The sequence below is a fragment of the Moschus berezovskii genome, chromosome 15 (assembly GCF_049115385.1).
Source record: "Moschus berezovskii isolate FMDL1 chromosome 15, NW_MosBer_1.0, whole genome shotgun sequence".
Lineage (NCBI taxonomy): Eukaryota > Metazoa > Chordata > Mammalia > Artiodactyla > Moschidae > Moschus > Moschus berezovskii.
Window position 1 is genome coordinate 9,670,811 of NC_142474.1, and position 12,117 is coordinate 9,682,927.

At 45.7% G+C, this 12,117-nt stretch overlaps 1 protein-coding gene across 1 annotated transcript; it reads right to left on the bottom strand.

The window, feature by feature from the left end:
* Positions 1-1,460: 1,460 nt before the first annotated feature.
* On the bottom strand, positions 1,461-10,564 carry LOC148775334 (trophoblast Kunitz domain protein 1-like). Its single transcript, XM_088844344.1, has 6 exons — positions 10,471-10,564; positions 8,376-8,459; positions 7,100-7,171; positions 5,819-5,902; positions 1,939-2,155; positions 1,461-1,485 (listed from the first exon to the last, which is right to left on the bottom strand). Exons 1-6 carry the CDS (start codon positions 10,562-10,564, stop codon positions 1,461-1,463), a joined length of 576 nt encoding a protein of 191 aa, XP_088700470.1.
* Positions 10,565-12,117: the final 1,553 nt, after the last annotated feature.

The following is a 12,117-nucleotide window of genomic DNA, read 5'->3' on the forward strand; positions in this document are numbered from 1 at the left end:
CTGTTTCCAAAGTTGCCTTCATTCTAAATCTTCCCAGAAACAGAACAGGAAAGCATCATCAAAGTCCTTCTGCTCAGGAAAGTGGGGACCCACCATGTTAGGAAATGAATACAGTAGCTAAGTGCCCAGAGAAGGCAATGGCAAGCCACTCCAGTACTCTTGCCTAGAAAATCCCATGGACAGAGGAGCCTGGTAGGCTGCAGTCCATGGAGTCGCTACGAGTCAGACATGACTGAGCGACTTCACTTTCCCTTTTCACTTTCACGCATTGGAGAAGGAAATGGCAACCCACTCCAGTGTTATTGCCTGGAGAATCCCAGGGACGGGGGAGCCTGATGGGCTGCCGTCTATGGGGTCACACAGAGTCGGACACGACTGAAGTGACTTAGCAGTAGCAGCAGCAGCTAAGTGCCATCTCTATGACTCCATTTCCTCCCTTGAAGGATTCTTAGCATGATAAATAGAATAATGCAAGCAAAATGCTTCCACAGAGACTGGGACACTAAATGAGAGTTGCCCTTCTTTACCAGAATTTAAAAAAGCCTCCCCAAATGTGACATCAGAGAACAGAATTCCTTAGAAATTGGACAACTGAGCCCCAAGCTCTTTCTCCTTCTGAGAGTCCAGGCGAACAACCTGGTCTCAAATTTGAACTGAACTTAGAAGTAAGAAATGAAGTTTTCATATGCAGGTGTGTGCCTCCCAGGTTTCTGTGTAGCTTGGAGTGACTACTAAGATGACGATGCTATAACGGGTTAGCTTCCTATACCCGGTAGGGCACAGTCTCTGGACAGGAGAAAGGGAGGTGCCCACTCCTCTGCAGAACAGTGAGAAGGATCACCATTTCCATGGACTCTGCTGGTTAAGTTTTGTAGTTGCAAACAACAGATTCACTCCAGTGAGTTTAATTTTTAATACGCATTTATTGAAATATAAGCCACAGTGTTTGAAGCTACAGAAAGGAAAATCACAGCATCATTGTGAAGTAAAGAGGCTTCTTTATCCCAAACCCTTCTCTCATTACTGACAATGAGAACTGAATGCTGGAAATTCCTCTTGGCCACCCAGAAGGAGAGCAGTGATTGTGGGGATGGCTTGAAGGTGAGGATGCCGTGAGGATGGGGGTGAAAACAAAAACCCTGTGTTACACCGCAGCCTTGTGCTTAATCTGGTCATGAGGAATGTGATCCTACACTCCTTCCTTCTTTCCTCAAGTAATTATAAACTGTCTCATTGGTGTCAGGAACTGTGTGAAGTGCTAGGGGTTCAGGGGAGACAAGCTCTCATGGTGCTGAGAACCAGCTGGACGAGACAGAATTAGACATGTTGACCAATAGAGGAAAGGAAATAGGCAGGTTCTACTGAGGATGGTCGGGGAGAGAAGGACTGTGAGGAGATGGAACTGTTTCAGAAGCAGCCACAGCCCAGCCCTGCAAGGGTCTTCCTTGGACTTCAGAGTTTCAGGGACCACTCTTCACATGTCCTCTGCAAAAAGAAAGGAACTTGTTGAGTGCCATCACTGTGGCCCCAGACCTGGACACTGGTCATCTTGACAGAGCATAAACTTTCCAAAAAATATGGAACTGTAGTACCCATGACCCAAATGACCTACAAGAGGGAAGTGAGTTTTCCAAGCCTACGTGGGGCACTCAGGAGCACTGCAGACCTGCCCTGGAGGGTGGCTGAATCAGTGTTCCCAGCTGAGAAAGGGGAGCGTGTCATCAGGCTGAGATGACCACAAAGAGGCCTCTGGGGTTGACCTTCTGCCGTTCTCTCCCTGGAGAACTCGCTCAGCGTGTGGTTTCTCAGGACACTGCGGCCTCTTCTCCTGGCAGCAGTGAGGAGGAAGACGCCGTGCCGGGTGAATGGTGTGCGGCCCCTGAGCTCCGCCCCTTTCCCCAGCCCCTCCCCTCCTCCTGTGCCCCGCCCCTGTCTTACCGCTGGGACTCTTTCAGTGTGCAGCATGTCTTCATGCAGTCGGGACAGCAGGACTTTAAGCAGTCCTCTATCGTGTTGAAGTTGTTTTTGTTCCCTTCGCAGCCACCATAAACAAACGGCTCGCAGCACCCGGTCTTGGCATTGTAGAAGTACCTGGCTGTCTTGTTCTTGCAGGAACCAGCTAACTTAGGCTCCAGGCAGAAGGCAGGCTGAGAATCTGCTGGAATGAGAGGGCAATGGCTCAGGTATGAGGATGGTCATCACAGCTCCGTAGAAGGCCAACAACTAGAACCTCCAGTTTGTTTGGAATAGAGAATGTTAGGGTTGTGGGGGATGGTCAAATTGAAATGCCCAATTGAAAACCTCCTTTCCTTTCTGGGACAGAATTATGAAGGTTGCTAAGTGTGACATGTTATAGTAATCATGTACAAACGTAAATCTCCTCATGAAGTATTTTAAGAAAAATTGGTATAATGCCTTTGAATAGCCTTAAAACTTCCAAAGACTTCCAAGGTGGTTCAGTGGTTAAGAATTTGCCTTCCAGCAAAGGAGTCCTATCTTCAATCCCTTGTCAAGGAATTAAAATCCCAAATGCTATAGGCTCGGAGTGGACAGGCCATAACTACTGAGTCTGGGACCCACAAATAAGAAGCAGCCCACACAAACAAATACATAAATGCTCAAAAAAGAAAAAAACCAAACTACAACAACAAAAAGAGGACAAAGGTAAAAATTATTCCCTATATGTCAATAATTAACGGGTCTGGATAACAGAGCTTTATAATACTATTAATATTCTCTTTGCTTAAGTGCGTGGTAAAAAACTTTTCACCATTAATAACAATGGTGAAGGAATCATGCTATAATGGGAAAAGGCATGAAGAAAATGTAACACTGAGTTTACTTTGGTTACCTCACAGGGATTCTATAAAATGAATATTGATACTAATGATATTGTGATTCTAAGAAGAAATAACATATTTCTTTTTTCATCATTTTCCTGGCACTTTTCCTAAAAATCTTGGTATTTCTTATATGATGAGAATAGTAAAAGTGTCTTTTGGTATGTGAAGTTGGTGAGTTTGAAAAGACCCTCATAAGCCCAGAATGGGCTCTGATACTGCACCGGAAAGGACTGCCTACAGGAGGGTGAAAACTTTCATTCCCACCCTCCCCCATGGTCTTTCTTCCACAATCTCCTTGCCTTCCCTCAACCTCAGGGAGGGTAATGGATCTGTCTGTTGAACAATCGCCAATGGCTAATGATTTAATGCATCATGACTAGGTAATGAAGCCTCCATAGAAACTTCAACAGAGCAAGACATTTATGTTATTCGAGAGATCTGGGATTCACCCAGGGAACAAGGATATGCATACACACATGAATATTCACTCCATGTGGACCGCTGCAGCAGCCTGTCAGTGGGGCGCTGTCTCTGCTCCTTGCCCCCTAAAGGACACTCTATGCACTGCAGCCTCAGGGATTCTGTTATTATTCAGTCCTATCCCACTCTCACACATTGGAGAAGGAAATGGCAGCCCACTCCAGTGTTCTTGCCTGGAGAATCCCAGGGATGGGGGAGCCTGGTGGGCTTCCGTCTATGGGGTCACACAGAGTCGGACACGACTGAAGTGACTTAGCAGCAGCATCCCACTCTTGAGAGTCCCTTGGACTGCAAGGAGATCCAACCAGTCCATTCTAAGGGAGATCAGTCCTGGGTGTTCATTGGAAGGACTGATGCTGAAGCTGAAGCTCCAATATTGTGACCACCTTATGACTCACTGGAAAAGACTCTGATGCTGGGAGGGATCGAGGGCGGGAGGAGATGGGGACGACAGAGAATGAGATGGCTGGATGGCATCACCAACTCTGTGGACATGAGTTTGAGTGAACTCTGGGAGTTGGTGATGGACAGGGAGGCCTGGCGTGCTGTGATTCATGGGGTCGCAAAGAGAAGGACACGACTGAACTGACTGACTGATCCCACGGCTCCCTGGAGACCAATTCCTCATGAGTCCCCTTTTTCTCATAGTGAAATTCTGGTTCTTAAAAAGCCCTGCAGGGCTCCTCACAACCTGCTCCCATGACCTCTATGCCTCATCCTTTTCCACTTCTTTCCCCTCCCCTAAACCAACTCAGCTCCAGCCACCATGGTCCTGGCTCCTGCTCAAACACAGCAGGAAGGAGTAACCAGGCAAGTTACTCGGCAGTTCTGCTCAGTACCTTCTTATCACAGAGGGTTTCCCTGACCCTTTAGAGAAAAAGCACAGCATCCTTTCTCTGCTTCATTCTCTACCTTCAAGAAATTGATAACCTACCGTAAGATTTCAGCCTTTGCTATTTTTAAGTCTCCCTCCTAGAAGGCAATTTATTTTGTCGTATTTTTTTGACAGCTGTGTCCTGATCCCCAAGAACAGTGCTTTGTAAGGACTTCCTAACTCCCATTTTCATTCTTTCCACAAGTGCAAGGTCATCAAATAGAATGGGTATAACTGAATTCCTTTTAGTACAAAATCACTGTGATGATGGGGCACATCAACACAATGGTCAATCTCCCTCTAACATCCAATCTGCTGAGAGGATAATAAAATAATGTGTCCCGGTGATCTTTAACTCCGAAACCTCTGAACCCAAATACTTATGGATATTTATGGAAGTTTTCAATAAATAACCATATTGACTGAATCAGTCTCTATTGCTGATTAATCATAAGTTCAGAGCCTGCACCTGAAGGTTCCTGGGTTGCTTTCCCTGAGTGCTCTCATTACCTAGCAAAGAAAGTAAATGCCAAGAGTTTCAGGAGGCCTGGGCAATGAACCAGGACAAGGATCAAATATGGATCAAATATGAATAATAAACTCAGTCAAAAGAGAACAAGGGAAAAGGTCTGGAGACTATACTCTTATTGTCTCAGCCTTATTCCCATGAGCCAAACCACACAAGCACTATATTTCTTGTGCTCCCGCAGTTGCTGCTCAGTGGTCCCAGGTCTTTCTGATTATTCTAATAATAAAGGAATCATTATTTGACACCTCAATATGTTTTCTTGCCCAAAGGAGATCAAAGGATAAAGTTCTTCAGATTAACACATTGGTGGAAAATGGACAAAACTGGTCATGAAATGTGAATAGATTCTTTATATTCATGACTGGTAATCTGTTCAGAGAACCCATGTAACATGTTTTCTCTGTTCAGATGAACAAACTGCAGATGGCTTACCCCAGGACACAGAGAATGTGGGTGGTAGGGTCAGGACAAGTAACTGTGATGTCACAACCCATCTGATACAATACCTGATTCTACCAGGAATTCTAAAAATATAGTTTACTTGTAAGAGTTTCCAGTTTCCCAGGTGGTTCAGATGGTAGAGAACCTGCCTGCAACGCAGGAGACCCGGGTTTGATCCTGGGTTGGAAAGATCCCTGGAGAAGGGCATGGCAACCCACTGCAGTATTCAGGCAGAGGAGCCTGTGGCCTTCAGTCCATGGGGTGGCAAAGAGTCAGACATGACTGTGCAACTAACACTCCACTTTCATGGTAAGATTTTCTGGGTGCCGTGTTCTACTTTCATTACTTCCCTGTCCCCGGGTCTCATCTAAGCTCTTAAATCGCAGGAGACAGTGAGCTCGTGTTTACCCTATCACCAAGTATGTGGTGTCTCCACCAACATCAACCAGTTCCCCAGACACCCGCAATGGGCGTCCCCCAGTCAATTGATATCTGATACGAAATCTGTGCAGTTAGTGCATATCCCACCCGTTGAAGGATCATGACTGTCCTCACTTTAGTACCAGCCGCAGGGTCCCGACCAGCTTAGGCTTATGACCAAATGTCTAAAGTGTAGAGGTCCCTCTCCCCAGAGGTGCAGAAAGTACAAACCTTTATTCTCCTCTTTGAGTATATGTGTTGGGAACTCCTGTAGTGTACGGTTCTCAAGTTGCCTTAAGGAAATCAACTCCTCACCTATGAAAAAGAGAAAATTTCAAGAGTTTCAGGAAAAGGATCAACCATGGATAAGAAAATAAGGCTCAAAAAAGGACAAGGGAAAAGGCCTGAGACTTTAGTAATGTTGTATCAGCCTTGGCCTCACAGCCTACCACCACACAAGGGCTGTTTCTTGCTTTTCCAGCAGTTGCTCTCCTCCATAGGCCAACATCTTTCAATTAGTTTTAATAATAGAGGAATAATCATTATTTGATAAAGAAATATTTTTACTTGGCCAAATCAAGAAGGTAGAGAAATTTTTTTCAGATTAACACATTGTGGTGGAAAATGGACAAATCTGGCTGTGACATGAATAAACTCTTTCTATTCAAGATTCATCATCTGTTCAAATAACTCATGGACCATGTTTCCCCTGTTTAGATGAGGAAACTGCAGATGACTTTCCCCCGCACACAAGCATGTGAGTGGCCTGGTCAGGACAAGATACTGTCATGTCACAACCCATTTGATACAGTATTGATTCTGCTAGGAACTCAACAATACAGAGAACTGGTAAGAGTTTCTGGGTGCAGTGTCCTACTTTCACTACTCACTTCTCCCCAAGCCTCACCTGAGCCCTCAAATTACAGAGGACAGTGAGTCTGGATATTTTCCTGACACCAAATATGTTGTTTCTCCACCAACACCATCCAATTCCCAATACCAACCGGGCAGCCCTCTGTCCATTGGCTTCTGATACCATATCTGTGGAGTTAGTGCCAGTGCCACAGGTTGAGGGATCCAGGCTGTCCTGACTTCAGATGCCAGCCATGTGGTCTCAAGTCACTTATGATTCTGACCAAGCGACTAAAAGTGAGAGTTTCTATGACCCCACCTCCATGCACAATACCTCAATCGAACCAGCGACCAAACTCAGGAAAATTTTTAAGCACTGTTCTCAGATTAATGTATAGGATTAAATCTGAGAAAAAGTGAAATGGAGGAGATGTTTAGGGCAAAGTGGGAGTGGAGGTGAGCAGAGCCTCTGTGCCCTGGTGAGCACAGCACCCTCACCTCACCACAATTTGTTCCCATCTCATAAGCTCTGTGAGCCAATATCTATGGATTTTTATTGAAGTTTCACTAAATAGGGATATCTATTGAATCCTCGACCAGTAGTAACTGATTTCAGTTTCAGTGCCATCCCCTCTCCCCACAGGTGCAGAAAGTTCAAACCTTCAAGGCATTTTTTGAATGTTTCAGCCGCTTTTCTTATGATCTTGCATGCCTTGCAGATAATTTTGGTACCTATGAAAGAAAAAAATTCCAAAATTTGTAGAAGTCTTGGCCCATAAGCCAGGATGAGATTCAAATATGGAAAATAAATTGATGCCAAAGTGGACAAGGGAAGAGGCCTGGAGACTTTGCTAATATTGTATCAGCCCTGGTTCCATGAGCCAGCCACACAAGGGCTGTGTCTCACGCATTCCAAGCAGCTAAGTGGTCCCAGGTCTTTCTAATTAATTTTTATTGTACAAGGATAATCATTGTGATGCATAAAGGTTCTTTCTCGTCCCACGCAAGTAGGTAGAGAAATCTTTTCAAATGAACATATCCTGGTGGAAATTAACCAAAATTGGCCAAGAAATGTGAATAAACTCTTTATATCTGTGGCTGGCACTATGTTCAAAGAAATCAAGTGGCATGTACCTGCTGTTCAGAAGAGGAAGTTGTAGATGACTTGCCGCAGGACACATGGCATGTGGGTGGCAGGGTCAGGACAAGATACATCCCTGCTATAACCCATTTGTTACACTATCCTGTTCTGCCAGGAACTCTGAAAATACCAATAACTGCTGAGAGCTTCTGGGTGCAGTGTCCTACTTTCATTACTCCCCTGTCCTCAGGACTCACTGAGCTCCCAAAGCTCAGGGAGAGTGAGTCTGGGTTTCCCTGACACCAGATACATGGTGTCTCTAGAAACAACATCCAATTCCCCAAACACCCACTAAGTGTCCAGCAAGTCAATTTACTTCTGACATAAAATTGAGGGAGTTGGTACAGACTCCGCGTGTTGAGGGCTAAATCTGTCCTCAGATGCCAACCATGCTGTCCCGAGTCATTCATGATTTGACAAAGTGGCTAAAACTGGGAAGTTCCAGTTATTGAAACTCCATGTTCAATAACTCAATAGATCTGATGACCAACTCAGGTCAGCCACTTATATACTGATCTCACATTGTTGTTGTGAAGGAAAATCTAAGGACAGTGGAGTAAGTGAGACGTGCAGGGCAAAGTGGAAATGGATGTACGGGGAGCCTCCAAGCCCTAAAGAGCACAGGACCCTCACATCACCATCATGTGTGACCACCCCAAAATCTCTCAGAATGCCTGTATCTGTAGATTTTTATCGCAGTTTCACTAAACAGACACACTGATTGATTCACTGTCCAGTGGTGGCTGTTCTGTCTCAGTGTCCTCTTTTCTCCCAAGAGATTCAGAAAGTTCAAACCTATAATCACATCATCGACGATTTCTTTAACCACAGATGATACTACAAGCTTCTCAGGTCCCCTTGTAAGGCTTGTCTCCAGACCTGTGAAAGACAGCAAATTCCAAGAGTTTCTGGAGATGTGGGACATGAACTAAGGATCAAATATGGATCATAAAATAATAGTCATCAGTGGACAAGGGAGGAGACACATGTGAATAACAGAATAATAATCAGAAGGGGACAAGGGGAAGGACCTGGAGACTTTACTAACATTGTTGTCAACCTTGGTCCAAGGAGCCAACTCACACAGGGCTGTGATTCATTCTTCCCCTACAGTGGCTCTGCTCATTCATCCCAGGTATTTCTGGTTATTTTTTATAATAGAAGAATAAAAATTATTTGATACCTAAATATTCTTTCTTGCCAAAAACAAGTAGGTAGAGAAATTGTTTTCAGATTAACACATCTTGTTGGAAAATGCACTAAATTCACCATGATATCTGATTCATCTCCCTTATATATATGACTGGTAATCTGTTCAAAAACCCATGCAACCTATTCCAATGAGAAAATTGCAGATGACTTGCCCCAGGACGTGGCATGTAGGTGGCAGGGCCAGGACAAGTTAGCGTGTCACAACCCATTTGATACACTCCCTCATTCTCCCAGGAACTCTGAAAATACAGATAAGTGAGAACAGTTTCTGGTTGTAACATGTACTTTCATTTCTCCCTTTTTCTGGAGCATCACCTGAGCCCCAAATCACAGGGCACAGTGAGTCTAGGTTTGCCTAGGTTTCCCTGACATCAGATATGTGGTGTCTCTACCAACAGCAACCAATTCCCCAAACACCCACTGGTTGTCCAACAAGTCCATTTGCTTCTGATTCCAATCCATGGAGTTAATGCAGATTGTGCGGGTTGAGGGCTCAAGACTATCCTTGGTTTAGATGCCAGCCATGAGGTCCCGAGTCACTCATGCTTGTGACTAAATGGCTAAAAATGGGGCATCCATGACCCCACCTTCACATTCAACAATTCAATAAAACCGGAGGCTGGACTTAGGAAAAGCCTTACTTACTGTCCTCAGAAAAATATACGAAATAAAGCTCAAGGCAACAAAGGGAGGAGATGTGTAGGGCAGAGGGGGAGAGAGGTGTGCCCAGCCCCCATGCACCAGTGAGCACAGCACCACCGCACCATCCTCCTGCATTCACCCACCTGCTAGCTCTCTGAATGCCAACATTTCTGTATTTCTTTCCAGGTTTTGCTAAACAAGCATATTGGTTGGCTAATCGGCCATGGGTGATTTTTCTCACTCTCTGTTCCCGCCCCTTAGCTCAGAGTGCTGGAATGAGAGGTGGTGAAAACTGTAACCTTTAAAGAGGTATTTGAGGTTTCTTAGAGACCAGCCCCATTCTTAAGGTACCCTGAGTCACCTTTAGTGACTCATCTCATAACCACTAAAATCAGTAAATTCCAAGAGTTTAGGAGGCCTGGGCCATATCATAAGAAGGATCAAATATGGATCTTTTTATTACTACACTACAGTGTGGTTCATGGACAAGGCAGGACCAGGATTAGATAGTCTCACAAATAGGGTCCCTGATCTGGTATAGTTAGGTGGGATTATTTATCTTTATATATATGAATTTTAATGTATCTCCTCATGCACATCATAATGTCAGTGGAGTTAAAAGCTTGCAACTTCCAACTTCCCTGGTGGTTCAGCAGTTAAGAATCCGCCTGCCAATTCAGGGGACGTGGATTCAGTCCCTAGTGTGAGAAAATTCCACGGTGCCTCAAGGGAACATGTGAACCTCAACTACTGAGTCCAGATGCCTAGAGTCCCTGCTCTGCAACAAGAGAAGCCACACCAATGAGAAGGCCACACATCGCAACCATAGAGTAGCCCTTGTGACTAGAGAATATCCTCACATATCAAGGATCACCAAGGCAGCCAACGCCAAACAACAAAATCCTGCCCAACTTGACGGGAGAAATCCAGAGAGGGTTGGCAACACCCACCCCACCACTGATCCCCTCCCCCAACCCTTCTATGGACTCTCCTAATTTCATGAGAACCTCTAGAGGAAAGGTGAGTCCAGACATACCTTGGTCCAGGGAACGGTGTTCATACACCGGAGAGCCATCTACCAGGATAACCAGGAGGGAGAGAAGGGCTGCAGAGAGGCAGAGGCAGTTCATCTTTGTGGCCTTGCAGGAGGGCTCCTGAGGATGCTGGGGACGGACTGAGCTTTTAATGTCCTGGCTGAGGGGTGGGATCAGGCGATGAGGAGGAGAATGAGGGAGGGGAGGAGCTGGGTCAGTCCTGTTTATTGCGTAATCTCGCTCCTAACCATGCCTCCTGCATCTTTCTGCAGGGGCCAAAAGTCCAGTAAGAGCAGAACCTAGACATGACTATGCCTGCGGGTCTCCTGTCAATACAGATCATGATTTCAGTATGTTCACTCGGGGAACATCCCAGGACCTAGAGCAGTGCATGGCACGTGATGGACGGTCAGTGGGTGGATGAGACAAATCACAGGACCTATAAGTGAATCTCAGTGTGTGAGCCCACGTCCTCCTTTCAGCCTCCTGCGGGTGTCATCTCACCTGGACCTCAATGCCCTGACCCCCTAGCTCAGAAGACAGGTGTGACACAGGTCACCTTCCTGCAACCACTGTCACAGCTTCTCCACTGCATGGACACTTACTCTTTACCAGACTCTACTCCAGGCAGGAACTTAGCTGGGGAAGTTGATGTCCTCCTGGACTGTAACCCAGTGTGTTCACTTTGATCACAGCATGAGCATGGAAATAATGGAATATTGAGGGAATATTGATACTGTGACTTATGTAAGAAATATTAATTCGGTCTTCTTCCTATTCCTGACACAGAGTTCCTAACGCTGCTGAAGTTTCCTGAGAGATGAGAGAAACAAGACTTTTGTCATGTGAGGAAGATGACTAGTAAACACTCAGCCTAAACCAAGAATAGAGTTGGTTGCCTGGGTAACCAACACTTGATTGGAGGAGTGGCAATCTTCATTTCCACCTTTCCTCTTTCCCTGCTCCCACACCTCAGGGAGGAGTGAGGGCTGGAGGGTGAATCCATCACAAATGCCTAAAGATTGAATGAATCATGATTTGGGATGAAGTCTCACAAAAATCTTAAGAGAGCAAGTCATATATGTTCTGCTAAGGAAATAAGATCTAGTCAAGGAACGACACAGGTACACACTGCACCGTGGCTCACTGGACCACTGCAGCAGCCTGCCCAGGGGCCTCTGTCTCTGCCCTTCACTCCGTAGAGGTCATTCTCCATTCTGCAGCCTCAGTAGGTCAGTTCAGTCAGTTTAGTCTGTCAGTCATGTCAGACTTTTTGTGAACCCATGGACTCCCGCACGCCAGGCTTCCCTGTCCATCACCAACTCCCAGAGCCTATTCAAACTCCATTGAGTCAGTGATGAGTCATTTCCATTGAGTCAGTGATGCCATCCAACCATCTCATCCTGTCCTTCCCTTCTCCTCACACCTTTAATCTTTCCCAGCATCATAGCAGTGAGTGGTGAAAGTCACTCAGTCGTGTCCAACTCTTGAGACCCCATGGACTGTAGCCTGCCAGGCTCCTCTGTCCATGGGATTCTCCAGGCAAGAATACTGGAGTGCGTTGCCATTTCCTTCTCCAGGGGGTCTTCCTTACCCAGGAATCGAACCCAAGTCTCCTGCATTGCTGGCAGATTCTTTACCACTGAGCT

Excerpts from the sequence above, each read along its gene's own strand:
- LOC148775334 (XM_088844344.1), bottom strand. The coding sequence starts at position 10,564 with ATGAACTGCCTCTGCCTCTCTGCAGCCCTTCTCTCCCTCCTGGTTATC. Across the intron at positions 8,460-10,470 it reads ACACCGTTCCCTGGACCAAG|GTCTGGAGACAAGCCTTACA; the intron begins GTATGTCTGGAC and ends TGTCTTTCACAG. Across the intron at positions 5,903-7,099 it reads ATTCAAAAAATGCCTTGAAG|GTGAGGAGTTGATTTCCTTA; the intron begins GTTTGAACTTTC and ends TCTTTTTCATAG.